Source organism: Mastacembelus armatus, chromosome 8 (assembly GCF_900324485.2).
Source record: "Mastacembelus armatus chromosome 8, fMasArm1.2, whole genome shotgun sequence".
NCBI classification, from domain to species: domain Eukaryota; kingdom Metazoa; phylum Chordata; class Actinopteri; order Synbranchiformes; family Mastacembelidae; genus Mastacembelus; species Mastacembelus armatus.
The window spans coordinates 4,014,178-4,035,031 of record NC_046640.1 but is presented as its reverse complement, the minus strand read 5'-3'; the positions used below and the strand labels follow the sequence as shown (position 1 = coordinate 4,035,031).

The 20,854-nt window shown below is 39.9% G+C and overlaps 2 protein-coding genes and 1 gene segment (V, D, J or C); 1 reads left to right on the top strand and 2 right to left on the bottom strand.

Annotated features, from left to right (window-relative positions):
• The first annotated feature begins 3,885 nt into the window (after window positions 1-3,885).
• Window positions 3,886-6,209, top strand: LOC113140893 (Ig lambda-2 chain C region-like). The segment is given in 5 exon segments: window positions 3,886-4,667; window positions 5,032-5,379; window positions 5,481-5,504; window positions 5,594-5,700; window positions 5,932-6,209. Coding segments are annotated over 5 exon segments (549 nt in total).
• A 2,620-nt stretch (window positions 6,210-8,829) lies between these two features.
• LOC113140900 (complement C1q-like protein 4) lies at window positions 8,830-10,124 on the bottom strand. The gene is made up of 4 exons (XM_026325012.1): window positions 10,027-10,124; window positions 9,912-9,942; window positions 9,525-9,769; window positions 8,830-9,308 (listed from the first exon to the last, which is right to left on the bottom strand). The coding sequence occupies exons 1-4, from the start codon at window positions 10,105-10,107 to the stop codon at window positions 8,994-8,996; spliced, it is 672 nt and encodes a 223-aa protein (XP_026180797.1). The 5' UTR covers window positions 10,108-10,124; the 3' UTR covers window positions 8,830-8,993.
• Window positions 10,125-11,749: 1,625 nt separating this feature from the next.
• On the bottom strand, window positions 11,750-15,976 carry LOC113140503 (leucine-rich repeat-containing protein 70). The gene is made up of 6 exons (XM_026324347.1): window positions 15,973-15,976; window positions 14,934-15,150; window positions 13,675-13,836; window positions 12,917-13,085; window positions 12,669-12,831; window positions 11,750-12,057 (listed from the first exon to the last, which is right to left on the bottom strand). The coding sequence occupies exons 1-6, from the start codon at window positions 15,974-15,976 to the stop codon at window positions 11,750-11,752; spliced, it is 1,023 nt and encodes a 340-aa protein (XP_026180132.1).
• Between the last annotated feature and the right edge of the window lie 4,878 nt (window positions 15,977-20,854).

Below are 20,854 nucleotides of genomic sequence, written 5' to 3'. Positions count from 1 at the left end.
TTCTGTTTTTCACTTGGGGATAAAATAAAATACACAAACCTAACAAATCTGGTCTGCGTGTCATGGTGAAAGCAGCCATTTCATTTATGACATGTGGGACTCAGTAAAACAAATGTTTTATGGTTCTAGCACATTTCTAATTGGTGGAAACTGACACTGTGGCAACATCCCCATGTAACCCTACTTCTAGTGCATATTTCATGGCATAGTATTCTAAGGGGCATTTATCAAGGCATAATTGTCATGACATGTTGTATTAAGGTGCAAAGTGTCAAATGTGACAGCAGCATCTAGTGGTGAGATTGCAGAATACAACCTTCTGAGCTCCCTTCACACCCCACCCCCTTTTCCAGGTATGAGGGAGGGTACAGTGGCCATCACCTTTAAAACAAAACATGATTTCATGTCTAGAGTGGCAGTGCAACATATTTCTGCCTCCATAAAATGAGAACCACTCCCTTTGTAGATAGGGCTCATTCTACGATTAAGAAAATGCAATAGTTGGTATTTTCTGATTACACACTAAAGAGAACATATTTATGAATACTATGTATTCCATTTGTACATATGTATTCCAATACATTGCTCTGAATATTGCACATTGAACCGTTAAGGGGCATTTTTCATGATATACTATATATGAAGGCACCATTTCCATGACATAAAAGAGTTTTCTTTACATAAGTTATTAAGGCACAACTTTTATGACCTTCAATGATATATTAGGCTTTTTATACTACATACTAAATGTATATTTCAGACATAGTACACTAAGGAGCATTTTTATGACATATATGGTACAATTTTATGGCATGCTGTAAGAAACCTCCATCCATCCATCATCTATACCCACTTATTCCTAACCAGGGTCACAGGGATCTGCTGCAGCCTATCCCAGCTCTCTTTGGGTGAAAGGCAGGGGTCCACCCTGGACAGGTCAGCAGTTAGTAAGAAACAGTTTTCACAATATAAAAAACCAAAGTCTCTAATACTGAACACTGATTAAGGTGTATTTTTCATGACATAAGTCACAATTAGAGTGCTGTGATATGCTAGCTAACTTTTACACAGTGTGCGAACTACCTTTTGGTTGTCTGATATTTTGAAGTACTGCCAACTGAACAACATACTATACTCGACTGTACCTTCATGGTAGAAGAAGGTTAGGGAAATAATTAAATAAACAGATAGATAGATAGTGTTTTAACACCAGGACTAACAACCACAATGGAACAGAGGGACTGCTGATATAACTAACAGAGAAAGTGTGGGCAGTGCACAAACAGATATAAGTTTTACACAGCATAATAACTTAAAGAAAGTAAACTTTTTTATTCATTAGAGATGTAAATATACGCTCCCCAAACAACCCATGTCAAACTGCTTCAAAAAAGAGCAGACAACCCCAGGTAATCTTCGGTGTCATCTGCATATTATTTGAATCTGCTCCTAAAGCCGAACCATCAATGTAGTGTGCATGATTTTGCTCCACTTTTCAAAGAAAACCTGTGAATAAATAACATGTTAAACATCTGCTAATTCATGACATAACTACACTGTGCTCACAGTTCACTGATATTTGTGCAGAACCACAAAGCTGATGAGTTAGATAAGTATGCAGGTGCTATAACAGACAATGGCTCTGTCCCTACACACTGCTCTACATGCACATCTCTTTCATTTCACTGAGCCTGTTCTTCTTCTTCTGTTATTTAGATATGCTGGCTGAGTAACATTTCTTTCTTTATTTGCAAGGAAAGAAGAAGTAAACCACTTGATCACACACTGACCTCTACTGGTTACATTATGCATTACATATTTAAAAAAACAAATAGTAGAAAAGATTTATAAATCAGTGTTAAGGCGTACATGTTAAAAGTACCATTTCATCAAACAGGTCTGTAATAAAATGATGCCCGTTGTCTCTCAGTGTATACAAAAATGTCAAAATGTAATCCAAGAAACACTCGTTTCCATCAAACTACCAGAAACAGTAACAGTAAAGCATCATGGACGTTTTTAATCATTCATAGATTATTTATTATACACCCTTAAATAATTGCAATAATAATGTGGCCTTCTGATTTAGATCTAAATCAGTGATTTAGATTTGTTTTAATAAAGTTATACTTATATATGTTTATAGTGTAAACCTGATTGTAAAATTAATACATACTAATGGTTTAAATGTACAAAGAGTCTTGACATAAAGCAGTAATGATAAGTATCAAATGTGGCCTGAATGTAGTGCTTGAGGAGAGCACACTGTCCACAATGTAAATAAGCTCATCACCTGGGAGCATGAATGTGTTTAATAAACACAGCACTTTGACCGGTCACAGCACTCCGAGTAATCGGAGTGTATCGCAGCTGCAGTGTATCTGAAATCTGTGTTTCAGTGGAGTTCTACAAGAGGCGTGACCAGTAGAGATGTCACTTCCTCTGTGCATCCACTATAGAATATGGTGTTTTCTTTCCTTTCTGCTTCTTTTCTTAGCTGTCACAGAAATAGCAGCAGTCACACTGCATGGAGCTGATCTCGGCTGTCAGTCAGCCTGACCTGCACAGCTGCTCCCACAGCCACACAGAGCAAGATGGAGGCTGAGATATGGAAAAGCTGGGTGGAGGAAGGAAAGATGAGGGAAGCAAAGAGAAGTCAGGTTTTTGTGTAGTGTTTTTTCACTGTGGGACAGAGACACAGTGATACAATCCAATAGAGCCACTGTACAAAAACGTACTCCATTTAACATGCTTAGTGTGGAGCGCTGTGCAATAGGTGGGACATCAGGCAGAAAGAACATCATCAGTACTTTAAGGACTGCAAGATATGTCACTATTCTGACACTGTCTGGAAACCCAGTTTCACTGGGGACATTATTCACATTATTCACATTATTCACTGGGGACATGATTTAAAATAAAGTACAAACCAATCTGGACTCTCTGCCAGTGGATGGATTCAGTGTGACACAGAAGCTCATTTGAAGTGGAACTAAACTAACTGTTGTGGGTAAGTCCGGGTTCTAACAACACCAATGTTTATAATGTTTGGTAATGATGTAAACTCATTAAACAATAGACTTGGAACTGCACTGACCCCATTCTGACAAGTTTAACCTCCTAAGACCCGAGCTTTGGTTTGGCTTGCATTTTAGATTTCTTCTAGCTATTTGGGGTTAGATGTACCCAATAAATAATTTTTGTTTTTTTGTAATGCTCCAAAACTACTACTCCAAAATAGGAACGTCCTTTTTGTCTGTGGGAACAGTTGGATCAGACTTAACCTTTGTGAAAGACAGAAAATGACACAAAATGAAGTTTTACAGTGCAGATAACAAAAAATATGATGTCCACGTATGTGGACGCCAGGTCATAGGAGGTTAATTAATTGATTCAGTTTTGTGTCAAATTTGGGAAAAAACATTTTATTTCAGATTCTCAAAACATGAAAATCAGCAGTGAGGCTCACTTAAGTGCAGGAGTCAGACTAACCGTAACACTGAATTCATAAAAATATAAAATAAAGATTTTCTTTGTGATTTCATCTGCTGTAAGATAATCCTGACTCACACTACAAGTGATGATTAATATCCTAAATTCTACCAACCTGGCTTAAATGATCAGAAAAATGACTTAGTAACATCCAGTGATGTTTACTTTGTGATCTTTGCTGATTCAGTATTAGCTACAGTAGATTACGATGAAAGTCTCCATGTGTCAATGTTGGATAAATTACAAACAGGAACTCCAAGAACAACACAATGGGAAGAGTTTTTGTCACAGTCTATCAGCCCTGTGCTCATTTGCCATAGCTCAGTTTGCAGCTGGAACTAAACTGACCATCCTAGGTAAGAAAATCTGCAACAACAAATCAAACTGTGCATCTTTCACAGCTTAATAATGTGTGAAAACAGGTACTTCTTGGACTCTGCCCTTTTCATGGTATTTGAATGCACTCTGTTAGCTCGACTCTAATCCCTAATTAGTTATCTTAGTATAATGTAGTATCTATATATACAGGTATAATATAAGGTTATTGGTTATTGTCTAAAATACCAATGTGTGTGTGGAAACTGTTCTTTGCCATACAGGCTGAATTTGATGCTGCTGTTAATGTCAAATGCTGTAACAGTTTTTACTATAGCTGTGTGTCAGTGTGAGCAACTACAACCCTGTTTACTTTGGCAGTGGCACCAAATTAACAGTCTTAGGTAAGAAAACTTTCTTTTCACTGATGAAACTTTTCTGACTTAAGTATGAAATCTGGTGGTAAGGAAACAATATATGTATTAAATACCTTTAAAATTCCTGGTAGGTCAGCTGTGTTGACATGTACTGTGGCTTTCTGGTCAAAAATATTTATTGTTAAACATGGCAAAATTTAAAGAAAGCAAACACAAAGAAACTTAAACTTATTATTAGTAGTAGTAGTATTTAAAAAACATTAACTTCTCTAACTGATATGCAGTATTGCTGTGCAAATGTTAAGGAGACTTGTGGTATAAAACCAGATAATTTGGTCAAACAATAAAATAATAAGAAAAGCATTTCATTCAGCCACTAGAGATCCATACTAAAATGATGAGTTTTTTGCATGTGAGTGTTTTGCTGTGCTCTAGCACTTATCCTACGTACTATGTACGGAGGAACCAGGCTAATAGGTCTTGGTAAGACACTAATAAATTAAATAATAATGGCTCTGAATGCTTGCAGTTTTTATTTTGACGTGGTCCTGAATGTTCTTCACTGCTTTGTCTAACTCAAATTTGATAAGTAGCTTTAAAGAAACTGTTTAGAATATGGGAAATAAATGTACTTACTTTCTTACTAGACGTAGAAGTTTTGTTTAATAGATACAAAGAATAGACTGGAAACAGGCTCACCCCTGGGTTGGCTACATAGTTACTGTACAAACAGAAGAATTCTTTCAATCTTCTTTAATATTTGGCAAGAAAGCAAATATAAGAGTATTTTCAAAATCTTCAAAGTCTTGATTAAGTTCTCATCTGATTAACTTCTCTGTCCCTGCAGAGTCAAACCGTACTATAAGCCTGCCAACCGTGACGGCGATTCAACCTTCACAAAGGGAGTGCAAAAGCAAAAAAGACAAGAAATCCAAGAAGACCCTGGTGTGTGTGGCCTCTGGTTTCTACCCAGACCATGTTAGCATGTCCTGGGAGATCAACGGTGAGAAGATCACATATGGCGTGGCAACAGACAACACTGCCCAGCGACATGGGGACTACTACCGCATCACCAGCAGGCTGAGGGTCTTAGTCAGACCCTGGTTCACATCCAGCAATAACTTCACCTGCATTGTCAGCTTCTTTGACGGGAAGAAGACTGTGTACCGTTCTGACACGTTTGAAAGCGCTGAAGGTATTTTTATTTGCAAATTAGAAAAAAATCTAAGCATGTTGTTCATTATGTCAAACTCCAAAGTCATTATTTCACTGATCAAACTTTCCTTTTCCTGTCAGGGCCAGGAGCTGAATTTGTAAGAGGTAATCACAGTTTTGTCAGGACCTATACAGCCCAGAACATCAAGACCATTAAATTATGCCATCAACTGAAATGTTACAATATTTTGCAGGGGATTATTTGAGGATCACGAACACTGCAAAACTGTCCTACGTTTGTTTCATCATAAAGAGCACCATCTATGGAGTTTTTGTGGCGTTTCTGGTGTGGAGGATTCAGGTTTGTGTAACATCCTAACACTCACATGAGCCACTGTTATGTCTCTGTACCAGTTTCCCCAACAAAAATCTATGTGGAAGGATATGGTTTGTGTTTTTTAAATAAGCCTACAGAGCTCATGGCGAGACAGGCAGTGTAGGTCAAGTGGTACATGTACACTAGTGCTTTATTTTTAAATGTAAACTGTTGACATAATCACTGAAACAGTGTCCTTCACTGTCTGCTACATAGGGCTCATCTGGAAAAAGCAACAACCAAGAGCTGAGCTGAACCCCACAGCTGGATCTCCTAGTTTCTGTATTTTAAATTTAAAATCTGCTTTCAATCAGCTAATAAAATTCTGCTAATAAAATTCTGCACAAATTAGAGAAACGTGCTTGACTTGACATATGTGACTAGTTTAACAGCCAACATGTGGTGACATTTAATAAAGCTGTCTGCTGGTGTAAGTGCTTGGAAACTGTTTTATGCTGAATTGTCCTCTCAATAAAGGTATTTCTGAAAAGATATCCTGCATCATTATCTCTGTAATTTGTGAAGTTAAGACAACACTGCTGCCAAAGGTCAGACAGACTTGCTGTACTGTACTAACCAACACATCTTTGAACTTTCCCCCTGCGAGATGGTAATCACACAGTTGTTATTTTTGGAGGTGGTTAATGTGAGAGATTTGTTTCCATCATATATAAACATGAATTCATTTCACACATATCTCACCCTACCTGACAGTACAGGCTGAAAGTTTTTAGCTACTTGCTTATCTGTTTTCTGAGAACTCAAACTTTCCTGTTTCCATCGCCACTGCCTTACAAACAAGATTTTACATTGAGCAAAACTGAATGTCCCTGGTGACATCTAACTGGTAAAATAAGTTCCATGTACTTCTACAGAATCAGATTTCATTTTATTTGCACATACCGTTTGGCAGCTATATACCACCACTGAAATCCTTTGTGAGTATAGCTACAGCATATTCTTTGAAGTTCTAGAAACAAATGTTCAAATGTTCAGCCACAGCCCATAACAACAGGAAATCACTGTTCTCATCTCAGAACAGAAGAAGGTTGAGTTGCTGTTGGTAACGTACACACCGGGGCACGAAAACCTGCAGAGGCACTCATAAACGACAGCACAGGATGTGGTGAGAGTGTAAGCTGCAGGGCGCGCTCTCTGCTGGGACGCAGCAGAGGTGAAGCGGAACACTTCACCACAACCTTTGCAAATGACACTTGCATTTGTGCAACAAGCTCCCACAACACACACGTCTGCCACTAACAGCTGCTCCTGTGTCAACTGAAGCTACACTGTGATCCTACAGCTGTTCAATATGATCTCTCTTGCTAGTTCCTGTCAGGACTCTGGCTGCAGGATTAACTGGAGGCTTTTTATGGAGATACTGGGACATCCAGGTAGTAATGAGTTACAGTAATCTAGCCTTGAGGTAACAAATGCATGGACTAGTTTTTCTGCATCATTTTGAGACAGGAACATGCTGGAACAAACTGTGCAGGTGTACTGAGAAGAACCAGTGCTGGGTCTAAGACAAAGGGGGGTCACAGCCACAGCAAATACTGACCTGGTTTAAGTGTCATCAGACTCACATTTTTCAGTTATAAAATATTATCTTTCCTACGAAAGACTTTGTTAAAAAACCCTTACAGGATTTAAAACAATTAACAATACAATTATAATAACAGATAAAAAATAATAAAACAAAAACAATTTAGAATATATATAGCTCCATCTCCTTCTCCTTCCAAACCAAACTTGATTCTCAGCCACAGAGGACTGACCTGCAATCAAAACCTTTTCTGTGAAACTAGAAGTGAAAATGACAAATTGTGCACCTTTATAAAGTTGACCATTCATTATTGTGCTATACAAATGAAATTGAATTGAATTGAATTGAATTGAATTGAATTGAATTGAATTGAATTGAATTGAATTGAATTGAATTCAGGTGTCAGGAGCCCATGAATCCCATGGCATCCCATATTCCAACTCATGATCTTTGAACATTATCAGCTCAGTGTCTCCATCTGCTGGACAGTCAGTGCTCCACTGGCTCTGGTGTAAATTTAAGTCCTGAAAGGACATATGCATTCATAATATGATGAACAACCTCTGGAAGGTATGTAGTGTCTGGTATATTTGGAGGAAAGAACAGGATTTTCCATCCATGCTATGTTACAAATATAGAAAGTAAATGACGCCCCAGTGTTCTGAATTCAGGCAATGTTTACATTTATGTTGTCATTTCTCTCCGGTGCTGACAATTATCATGTTAACCATCAGAGTTTATATTTAATTCAATTAAATTCACAATACAATTATCTCAAGGCCCTTTACAAAAAAAAAAAAAAACCAGAAACCCAACAAATCACTTATGAGCAAGCACTTGGCAATAGTGGAGAGGAAAAAACTGGAGGGTAAGGGCAGGGAAGGGAGGGGAGGGGAGCTCAGTGCACCAATGGAAAGTCCTCAGGCAGGCTAGGCCTATAGCAGCATAACTAAGGGATGGGAGCTGGTTCCACAGGAGATGAGCTTGATTGCTAAAGGCTCTGCCTCCTATTCTACTTTTGGAAGCTCTGGGAACCACAAGTAGACCTGCACTCTGAGAGCGAAGTGCTCTATTGGGATAATATAGTACTATGAGATCTTTAAGGTATGTAGGAGCTTGATTACGGAGATACTGGGACATCCAGATAGTAATGAGTTACAGTAATCTAGCCTTGAGGTAACAATGCATGGACTGGGTGTTCCTGATTTTGGCAATGTTGTGCAAGTGAAAGAAGGCATCTTTATTTTTGAGTTAAAGGGCATGTCCTGGTCAAAAATAACTCCAAGGTTTTCCACAGTAGTGCTGGAGGCCAGGACTATGTCAACTAAAGTAGCTATAATTTTAGAAAAGCTATTTCTGAGGTTTTTAGGCCCAAATACAATAACTTCTGTTTTCTCTGAATTTAAAAGTGCTGTGTGATAAAACTGCACATTTTTAGAGTGGCCTTTTATTGTGGCCAGCCTAAGGCACACCTGTGCAATAATCATGCTATGTAATCAGCATCTTGATATGCCACACCTGTGAGGGGGATGGATCACCTCAGCAAAGGAGAAGTGCTCACTTACACAGATTTAGACAGATTTGTGAACAATATTTGAGACAAATAGGCCTTTTGTGTACATAGAAAAAGTCTTAGGTCTTTGAGTTCAGCTCATGAAAAATGGGGGCAAAAACAAAAGTGTTGCGTTTATAATTTTGGTCAGTGTATGTTGTATACAAACTCCGATAAGATTTAGTCCAAGAGGAGACAGCGTAGCAGCAGGGAAATGGCCACAGTGGATAGAGCAGCATTTTGGCCTGCACAGCCAGACACCATGTTCTTGTTCTGGCCCAGACCGAGGAGGGGACAGGACCTGCCTGGATCATCCTTCCCTCCCGGCATGGGCACACCCTCACTTGCCAGCAGGACACCAGAGAAGGTGATGGTTTTGGAGATAGTGCTAGCCCAGGCGCAACTTCCCACATCTTGTTTCACCCACACCTGATCACCTTTCTCCAGTTCCTCCATAAAGTAACAGGTGTTGAGAGTTGTGTCACCACCGGACAACTGGGGGACAGGGGTGGAGAATGGGTTTTATAACCTATAACATTGGTTGTTATTTGCTTGATTATAGAATAACAAACTCCTCCATTTCTACTGAACAGATTATCTTAGCTGTCTAGCCTTATTTAGTCTAAATACATTATAGGGGTTTCTAGATTCTCTGTACCTGTTTTCTACTTACTAGACTTAATGACTTTTAAGTCTAGTATTGTCCATCACCTGAGCATGGCAGAATGCATCCCGTTTTCCGTTGACCATCAAGTACCACACGTTGTTGTGATCCCCGCGGCAGAGCTGGGCTGCGAACACAAACTGGTAGATGCCAGCAACTGGTGCAGTAAATAGACCAGTGTCATTGCTGTAAGCAGAGCCCTGGTTCACCAACACCTGGTTAAAGATGATGGGGTTGTACAGGACATCTCTCAGATGACCCTGGTATGCAGCAAAGAAAAGAACAGCGCCCCCTTGGGACACAGATTTACATCTCAAATGAAATGTAAAAATACTCCTTCACTTTGTATTTTTACACTGATTCCTGTGTTTCTACATACACACCCAACATCGGTATAATTTCATACAGAAAACACACACCCACACACAACCTACCCTGCTGTTTGGCTGCTGTCTGACCGGGGATCTGTGGAGAGAGTCAGGAGCTGAGTATGGTATAACTGTATCAACAGCTGAATTTCAGTTAAGGGTCAAAGGTCAGTTCACTCACCAGTTCCACTGCTGCTAGGACCAAACCGAATAACCAGAAATGACAGGTGCGCAGGCAGACAGGTACCTCGGTGAACCCCATGTTGCTGACAGCTGAATACTACTGAGACACACAGACTTCTGTTAGTGTCTCTGTGCTCAGCAGGCAAAGTCCACCTGCAGCTGGTTCGTTACAAAATCTATTTGACTAATTCCCCTAGTGTGCCCCTCACACACATACAGTACACACACAAACACACCTCTCTTGCAGTGATTTACACATACATGTGTATGAGAGCATGTAAATATGTGTATATGAGAACAGGAATATTTATGTCAGGTAAATTCAAATTACCTTATTATTATTATTATTATCCCACTCACATGCTCATTTCACAACCTTGAGGAGTGTTTCCAACAAATCCCCACAAGGGCCATGCCATTACAAAATCAGCTGGGGGCTGCCTTGTAGACCTTCAGAGCCCTATATTTATTTATTTTCATACTATTTATGGTCATAGCCATTGACAATTGCATCTCCAAATGTAGTTGTCATTTTTAATGGCCTTTTCTGGATTGGAATAATATATCCACTCATTCTATGACACACTCAAGAGGTAAACCTGAAAGCAGACTGAAGACAAGTAGATCAAATTAGCCTCCTGAGACCCAGCTCACTGACTTGTGGACAACACAGTGAAGGCAAGAGAAAGAGAATGTCAGTCTGCTGTCATGCCGGTCTGGCTTCTGTCTTTGCCTCTTTAATGCTTCCCAACACACACAAATGTAATAAATGTGGTCCAAGCCCCCTGTAATCAGCTTGACATCTGGCCCCTCCTGTGACCTCAATAGGACTGTTTATCTTCATCAGCCCAGCAGTAATGCTTTCTGCTGTCCAGAGGACATACTGCTGCCAACTGTCTGACTGTTGACAATATATTTGGGTATATGAGAGTTACAGGCAGTGGTTTCAGGGCTTTTTTTTTTTTTTGCAATTTTTTTTTTTTTTTTGCAATTTTTCATTTTACATTGTGGATTGCCAAAATTTGGTTGGATTATTATTAAAAACAATACTAGAACCTCGTAGGGTTTTGAGTCATAATTATGGCCTCTAAATTTAAGACCATGTCTAACTGGCAACCAAAGGGAAGGGAAAAAAAGGATATTTTATAAGAGTGACTGATCATGTATGAAGAGACCTGGTACTGAGATGCATTATGGAAGCTTAGGCTCCATCATTCTTGGAGCTGGACTCTAGTTAGGACTTTTCTGCTGTTTCAGTTTTGACCACTGGTTTATTAAGCTGTCTCTCACATGCACCACAGCCTTGTGGACAATAAATTAGTGGAATATCTCTTTAATGATCACAGCATAATGAGAACTTGTACTCATGAACTTTCTTTTAGTTACAGTATGTGGGAAATATTGAAAAAGCCAGCTCCAGCATGGCTTACTGCTTTCCATACATTTTGATGGTTTTCCATCTATCCAGAGGGAATATTCAGTAAGAATAGAGCAGCAATTGAAATCTGTTAGTGCTGATAGATTCTATTTACAGATAGGATTATACAGTATGTCTCTACATACTATCTGCGCTGTTTGGATAAGAATTATAAGATCGCCTTAACTAATGTAATCTAAGTAATCGTTTATCTGTGGCAGCCATCTTGCTCCATTAATTTTTTGTCACTAGAGATGTCCCCACGCTGTTAGTTATCCCCCATCACTGTTTATCCCACTGGCTGTCAGGATGGTGGGCTCTGAGTTTGCGTCTGTGACTCTGTGTCCCAGTTCTTCCCACGGTTCCTCTTCCTGTTCCTCTCAGCCATCACCAAGGCTGCCACCACGGTCACCATCACAGTGATGGTGATGACAAGCACGGTGGCTGTCTCTGCAACGCAAAGCTGGCTGTCCACCCAGGCCAGCGAAGCCCCAGTCAGCTGGGGCGGGTCCTGGCACGTCACATTCTGGTAATCGTCAATGTGGAGGTGGCGGACGTGTAAGATCTTACTGAAGACACGATGCAACTCACAGTCACAGCTCCATGGATTTCCTGGTGGCAACATGACAGGAAAATATAAAGATCTATTAGTAAAAAACTGATCAAAATGATCAAAAAAGGCAGTCAATGTTGATTACTATTGCAACACCACCAATATGCACTCAGTTCTGTAACAGCTTCCTTTTTTTAGTCCATCTCTGAAACCTCTAACTATTCCATCTACATGTGTCTACACTGCTGACGGATATTTGCCATTATTATATTATTATCATTGTTATTATTCCTTTTCTTATTATCATCAACTGTAGTATTAACAGCAGTAGTGCACTAGAATTTCATACTCTTTCAGGACTGTGTGGGTTTTTTGTTGGCCTTGACAGAAGGCAAAAGTCCCCCACAATGGTAATCACTTACACTTAACACTTCAGTCCCCAAATCTTCAACAGGCCAAGATCATCAAAAAATGTTTAAATAGTATTATATTAGAAAATATAGCCAATTATAGCAGTTAAAATAGACTCTTTGTCTTGTTTAATATTATAGCCACTCTCTAATAGAGTGAAGATACACATTCGTATTGTAGGTATGAGTGAGCCTCTTCCCTTATTGCACAGCAGGTGTAAAACCAATGAACAGGTAATAGTGGTAGTGACTTTAGAAACCTGACAGCTGGATGTGTGTGGCAGTTGTGTGCAGGCTGATGAAGGTTTTAAACTTGAGGTGATGCAGGTTGTTTCCCACCAGAGAGAGAACTGCCAAGCTATAGAGAGGACCGAGGGCCTCGCTGTCTATCTGGGAAATGTTGTTTTGACTCAGCTGGAGCACCTAAACAAACAAACAGCTGATCAGACGCACACAGGCATATATAGACCGATGACATACACGTGATCATGTCAGCAGCGTTAAGTACCTCTAGTCCAGGCAGCATGTCCAGGCTCCCCTGTTGCACCACAGTCAACCGGTTGTTATGCAGATAAAGCTGTCTGAGCCTGGAGAGGCCCCTGAACACACCAGGGCCAATGGACACCAGCTGGTTATAACTGAGGTCCAGCTTCTCCACATTGTCCAGATACTCCAAGCTGACGAAAAGAGAGGACACAGATATTAGATGGAACAGTTAGGCATGTTGATGCCACATGACAGAGGTTAGTCTACTATTCATCCTCCTTGTAGCTCTCAATGGGTCTCCATCATCTTCTGGTAGAGAAATATATCTTGCTCTTTAACTGCTGGATATTCTAATCTCTATACTAGCTAGTCACTAACATTAACTGTGAGCAACACTGTTCACATTATACAAAATTTCATGTTTAAAACCATGTTTAAACCAGTTTCACGCTGAAGGTACTACAGTCAACAGTTACAGATGTCTACTGTCACTGTCTTTATTTGTGCCCAACAAGTCAAATTAAAGAAGTCCTAGGATCTCACAGAGAAAGTCAATAGTTCAAACATCCAAAGTAGACCACTTGGCTACCTCCCATGTTATACTGTAGGTACATTACAATCTAAACCCAAAGGAAAAGCAGGTAGAAAAACCATGAAAACAAAATGACATACCTTTATCAGTTTAACAATAAGGAGAAGAGGTCTAACAAGAATACGAACTATGATGTGGATGTGATATGGACTTTTGTTCACTTCAATAATTCACAAGCAGACAGGTACCTGTTTGCAGATATATAACATAGGTTGTTGTGCTCAAGTCGAAGCTCCCTGACAGCTGACAGACTGGCTGAGAAGTCAACAGGTAGAGATGTTAACTGGTTCCAACTGAGGTCCAGCTTCTCCAGGAAGGACAAAGAAAAAAATGCCTGTGGAGGGAGCAAAAACTGATTTTGAATTTTTAATCAACAACCTTTCAACTTTCTACTTTCTGACACTCTTCAACTCATTTACAGCAACTGCTTTCTTCTCTTACACATATCAACTGCTGGCAATATGTGCATATCCAATGATATGATCTGTTTCAGTTTCCAGTGCACAGGACTTCAGCTGCTTTCATCTTATATTCAGCTGCCTTCAGATTTTACATGTCAACTAACATTTGAACTGCATTTATCTCTTATTCTTCAAATGGCGGATTACTTTAAATGAGATGCTTTCAGTGACTTGACTTCCACTGAACTGAACTGTGCTTCCACTTCAACTGTATTTTACAGCGATTCAATGTCTTATTCTTAAAGTGGCACTTAAACTGCTTCCACATGTCAACACTTCTCAAGCACCTTGAACTGCCTTTGGTCACCACCTGTATGAATTCTTTTAACTATGCCTATGTACAACCACTCAGAGGTTGTTCATCTGTAACACCACCTATAATGTCTTGACTGAAATTTCCTCTGCAGTTCAGCATCAGCCATACCCTAACCTCCTTGAGTGTGGCCACGGTCCCTTTTCAGTTGTGTTAAAACAGGAGTTCACAAGGAAGATATTCAGTTTTCAACCAGGGATGATTAGGAACTGTTCTGCCCACTAACAGATGAACTTTGTAATTCTCCAGGTAAGCAATGACTCTGGCAGTGCAGTTGTTCTCCAGACATACATGTGTGTAAAAGGCATGTTGACATTAGCTGACTTAGTGGCCTTAATCTTCAGCTGGCAGTGCAGCTGCTTTCCATTTTGATGTTAAATGAAAGTACAGCAGCTTTCAGTGACTACACTTTGCCAACAGTTCAATGGTTTTATCTTTCTACACCTGAAACTTCAGCTCACTGCAATGATCCCTCTTCAACACTTCAGATCCTTTCTGGACTTAAAAAGACTTCAAATTAATAAGTGCTAACTTTGATTGTAAAGCTCCGGCAACATTGCATACATGGAATTAACCTTTTAACCTCTATACATTCATATTATTATTATTATTATTCAAATTTTCAGTGCAGTTTTTCAAGAAGGAACCTAAACTTTCCTGTGGGTTTATTTCTTGTATATGGCTGTTGCATAGCACTAGCACCCGCAGGGACCACAGTCCAGTGAAAGCCCGGGTGCCAATCTTGCTCAGATTGTTTCCCCCCAGTTCCAGCAGCCACGTGCCATGAGGGAGGCCCCTGGGAACCTGCTCAAACCCACGGGCATGGCAGTCCACCAGGTCAGCGTGTTCGTAACAAGTGCACAGATGCGGACATGACCAGAAGCACTGAACTGATGGAAAAAGGAATCGGGGTGAATAAAAGTCAAAAAGCAGGCTGAGAAGGGCCCAGAAACTGAGAGGCATATTTCCCTGGATGGTAGAAGAGCAGCTTGTTCAGTGGAGTGGTTTAGATGAGGAAAGCTGAACCATGGTAGTTTCAGTCCACTGTTGTCTTTGCCAGCTCTTGCAGTTAGTGCTGATGAAACAAGAAATAAGAAAGCAAGCACAGAGTTTTAGTTTACTTTAAAATCAGTTAAGTTGATCTCATAAAGGTACAGTGAATGTAACAAAATTTTAAAGCAGCATTTACTGATTTTTTCCCCCCTTTTTGTTCACTTAGTGGCACCAGAACAAACTACAGAACACAAACACTGTTTGCAGTGTTCAATGTTCATTTTTTATAGCTCTGTCAGTTTATCACTTTCCTTTGTCTCCATCCATCATCTATACCCACTTATTCCTAACCAGGGTCACAGGGATCTGCTGGAGCCTATCCCAGCTCTCTTTGGGTGAAAGGCAGGGGTACACCCTGGACAGGTCACCAGTCGATCACAGGACTTTTCTTTTGTGTCATTTAAGATTAATTACTGGTCTTAAACTAGTTAAAGAGTAATAAAAACTGAAAAATGGACTCAACTGTTCTCCCAGTAGTGTATGTACTACAATACAGTAATATTATTAATTTTTAAAAGTAGTTTGTTGAAATTTTTATTACTTGTAGCACCATAAAACATTGTTTGTATGAGTTGGTCCCCATTTTGTTCAGGAAAAAAGGCATTTCAAGTTTTGTAAGGTAGGAAACAGTCAGCATGTTTATTAGACCTCAGAGTTACCCATTATGCATTTTGGTAATTTACAGTAAATGTAAACAGCAGCTTATTTACAAACAATGAAATGGGTTATCTTTAATGCCTAAATATTGACTCTTGCAACTGTGGTTATGTGTTTCTCAATGGCAGAAGATGTTGCTCTCTTAACCTTGGGTGAGAGTTCAAACGGATTCATTATGAACCAGTACTGTATGTCCTGTTAAACCATAATCCTTTCATGTGGCATACAACATGGGGCTTAATTACCATTGATGTACTGAAATTTCATGATATGTTTTATCATTATCACGATTCCCCATCTCTGACTGAAATAATATTTTTATTTGTTCACCCAGATTTGCCCCAGAGGAACTTTCATGCTGATTGGCCAGCCAAACATCATCATTACAGCCTTATTTTGAATCATTCTTATAATTTTTGTGTGTTTTTTCATCTGCTGCTACCTTCTAAATGCAATTACATAATCACAGCCATTAAGAGCAGAGCTGCAGGAAGGATTGAATTCAGTCACACTGCTTTGCTTTGTACAGAACACAATGTTCTCAGCAATTACTTCATTTTTATTGGAAAGCAGCTACAGAATGGGCTGTGTTTTTGTAATACTTGTTTAATATCAATAGTAATTACTTTTTAGAATACATTGACCAAAAACAGTACAAAATAATCTTAATTGGTTAAAAATTAACTTGTATCTCCCTTAAAACTGGAGAAAAACTAGTCTTTTTAAGACTAAATCTCACAATCACACAGAAAAAACAAGTTAAATCTCACTCCTCTTTCAAACACCTGACTCACCTCTCCCACTGGTGAAGGATCCATCTCCATCCTGGATCTTCACCTTCTACATGTCCTTTGGCTTCACTGCATGGCAGCTTGACAAAGACAGACACAGAGATGATGGGCAGAGAGAGAATCAAAGAGTGATGACGATACTGATGTGGACTCTCAGTGCAGTCAGCTGTAATCCTCTAATCCTCTCTGCCCCAATCACCAAATCTTTCCTCTCATCCACTAAATGCTGGTAGCTGGTCTGATGTTTTCATCATGTTTTGGTCTCTGTGCCCCTGCCATTCATTTCATGTTCATGTTGGCTTTAATATTATATAAAGGCTGTTAATATCTTATGAAGAATTTGTGTGTGTACATTTTTCAGACAGACAGATAGGATGGGAGTCAGATGAGCAGATAAGAGGAGCACAACAGATTTCCTTAACAGAATTCAGACACACAGACTTGTTTGGGAACCAGTGCTAATTCAGATGAGGTTGAATTTACAACTCAGCAAAGAAGACACTTGAGTCCTTCTGAGTCCTGAAAACGCCAGTCTTACTGTAAATCACCAATGAAGCTCCATTTAATATTAAATAAATATAAAATCAAATATAGCCACAAGCGGCTATGAACGGCCCTTGACCCCCAGCAACCCACGGCTTGCGCCGAGTTCGAACCGTATCGCCGGCAGCTTCAGCTGAGGTAGAGGATTTTTTCAGGTTAATGTGCGTTTAAGAGACAGACACTGAAACACTTTACAGCTCCATGGTAGCCAGAGCAGCGGTTGTAAACACAGACACACATTTCCAGATGTACTGAGACACAAAAACACACAGACACATATTAAGGCATTAACAAACATTTTCAGCCACACACACCATTGCACACACCCGTGGACACATACAGACCAGCAAATCTACACATTTATCATTGTAAATGTTCATTTGACAGGACTAGCAAAGCTGAGGTGGGGGATTTTGTAAATCACTCCAGAGGCCACAGTTCCGACCAAAAAGTCACATTTTTCATAACATCACAGTGAAAAGAGTCTTGTCTCTCATAAAAGCAATGGATTTATTCAATACCAAGGTCAAAGTGTGGTTCCAGTCACCTCACTGGGAGCCTTTTTAATGAGACCAGAAATCTGACCCGGAAAGATGAGGTGTGGGATTTTGTAAATGGCCACAGAGGGCACATTTCTGAGGCCACAGTGATATAGCAACACAGGAGCAGCAGCAGGCAATTCTACACCAATTGCATCTTCCAGTATGCATCTGTCAGTGAAATAGAATGGTGGCTCTCGGTCATCATCACGGCAACAACATGGAAAATAGAGGATGGGTCTTATTGGCTTTTTTGATCAGGATGCTCTAAAGGATTTTTCTGCCAAATTTGGTACAGTTCTGACAAACTAAATGTTTGTCTCTCCATGCAATTTGCAAGTCCTTACAGATGGGGCGCCATTGCACGTATTGTGACTTTGATCATATGGGTTCAGGCCCATGGGGAGTATAAGTGATTAAAATTTGACAACACAGCAGCAGCAGCTATTTATTCAGCTATTGCACCTTATTACAATTTGCTTAAAAATCCTTTAGGGTAATTCGATTCTGATTTCTGGGCAACCACCTGAGAATATATACATTTTTCGAAAGCTCTCGCGAATTGCCACATCATGGTGGGGTGTGGGTCAGTGCTAGACGCTGCCTGAAGCCCTGAAACAACGGGCTGTCATCCTGGAGAACTGCCTCTTAGCCTCTCTGATGCCGCAGGACAGGTTGGCCCTGGCTGTCTCCAGCTGTGAAGGCAGTGTTTCGGGCCCTCAGGAGTCTGTAGACCTCCACCATCAGTCATGGCTTCTGGTTGGCCCAAACACTGTCTTGGTGTCTGTTACATCCTCAATGCACTTGGAGAACATGTTATGATGGTGGGTGGAGGAGAGGTGTAGGACCCAAAGTCTCACAAGTCACAAGTCTCTTATAAAAATACTGCCGTCGATGCACCACGCCACTCGGCATCAAAACTTCTCAGCAATTGCTGGCTAAACTTACATCGTACAAAACAAACTCTCTGCTTCATTTAATGTAGGAAATACTCTGTCAAAGAACAAAAGAAAGCAGGAGTTATATATACATTAGGAACAAAAGGTTAACTGAACACAGGTGAAACTAATCCTACTAATGAACATAAAACTACCTAATATTAACATAGGTGACCAGGAAACCTGAAAACCAAAATAAAAGTTCAAACAGGAAATCAAAAACATAAAACCATAAAAGAACATAGAACAGTCAGATGTGGATTGTTAAATATCAGGTCTCTTTCATCTATATCTCTGTTAGTAAATGATTTGATAACTCATCACCAAATTGTCTTACTCTGTCTTACTGAAACCTGGCTACAGCAGGATGAATATGTCAGTCTGAATGAATCAACCCCCCTCAGTCATAAACATTATCATGTTCCTCGAAGCACAGGTCGAGGTGGAGGAGTAGCTGCAATCTTCCACTCAAACTTATTATTAAACTTTCATCCTCAGAACAGTTATAACTCATTTGAGAGCCTCACTCTTAGTCTCTTGCATCCAAACTGGAAAACACAAAAACCAGTTCTACTTGTCACTGTGTACCGTCCACCTGTCCCTTACTCAGAGTTTTTAACTGAATTTCCAGACTTCCTATCTGATTTAGTGCTTAGATCAGATAAAGTCATTATAGTGGGAGATTTTAACATTCATGTAGATGTTGAAAATAACAGCCTCAGCATTGCATTTAATTCTATATTAGATTCAATTGGTTTCATTTAAAATGTTAATAAACCCACCCACTGTTTCAATCACACCCTTGACCTTGTTCTGACCTATGGCATCGAAATTGAACATCTAATAGTTTTTCCCCCAAATCCTGTTTTGTCAGATCATTCTTTAATAACTTTCGAATTTAAAATGATGGATCATGCAGCGTTTGGAAGAAAATTCCACTACAGCAGATGTTTATCTGACTACGCTGTTAATAAATTTAAGAAAATGATTCCATCTTTATTTGCATCTATGCCAAGTATAAACATAGTGGAGGGCAGCTGCCTTAATCCTACTCCCTACCAAGTTGATTAGCAGTTGCTCTTGAATCATTTATAAGACCTCAGTTATGTTTAGACTGCTTCACTCCCATAGATCTCTCTGAATTCACATCAACAGTTGTTTCATGTAAATTATAGACCCCATCCTGACTAGACTGCTCAAAGACACCTGTCATTAGTTGGCTCATCCTCATTAGACTTGGTAAATTTATCTCTAACCCTTACTCAAAAAGCCTAGTCTTGGTCCAGGAGTCTTGGCTAATTATAGACCAATATCCAACCTACCATTTATTTCTAAAATCCTTGAAAAAGCTGTTGCTAACCACCTATCAGACCACTTACACAGAAATGAACTATTTGCAGATTTTCAATCAGCACATCATAGTACAGAAACAGCAATAGTAAAACAATCTTCTCTTGGCCTCAACTAATGGACTCATCTTGGGCAACTGTGGCTAAAGAGGGAGAGCAGGTCGACCATAAACCAGAGGGTTAATGGTTCGTTCCTTGGCTTCCCTGGTCCACAGGCTGAAGTGTCCTTGGGCAAGATACTGAACCCCAAGTTGCCCCTGGTGGCTGTTCCATCGGTGTATGATTGGGCGAATGTTTGTGTGAGCGAGTGGGTGAATGGACAAATATAGTGTGAGTATTGAGACCATTCATCTCTGTACTTGTCCTGCTAGACCTTAGTGCTGCATTTGACACCACCGACCACAGCATCTTATTGCAGAGAATGGAGCATGTGACTGGTATCAGAGGAACAGCATTAAAATTGTTCCCGTCCTATTTATCGGACAGATTCCAATTTGTTCATGATCATGATGAACCTTCCACGTGCACAAAGGTTAGTTATGGAGCGCCACAGGGTTCTGTGCTAGGACCGATTCTGTTCACCTTATACATACTTCCTTTAGGTAACGTTATTAGAAAGCACTCTATTAATTGCACTATATTAATTACCACTGTTATGCAGATGACACTCAGCTGTGTCTATCTATGAAACCTGATAACACAAATCAATTAGCCAGACTTCAGG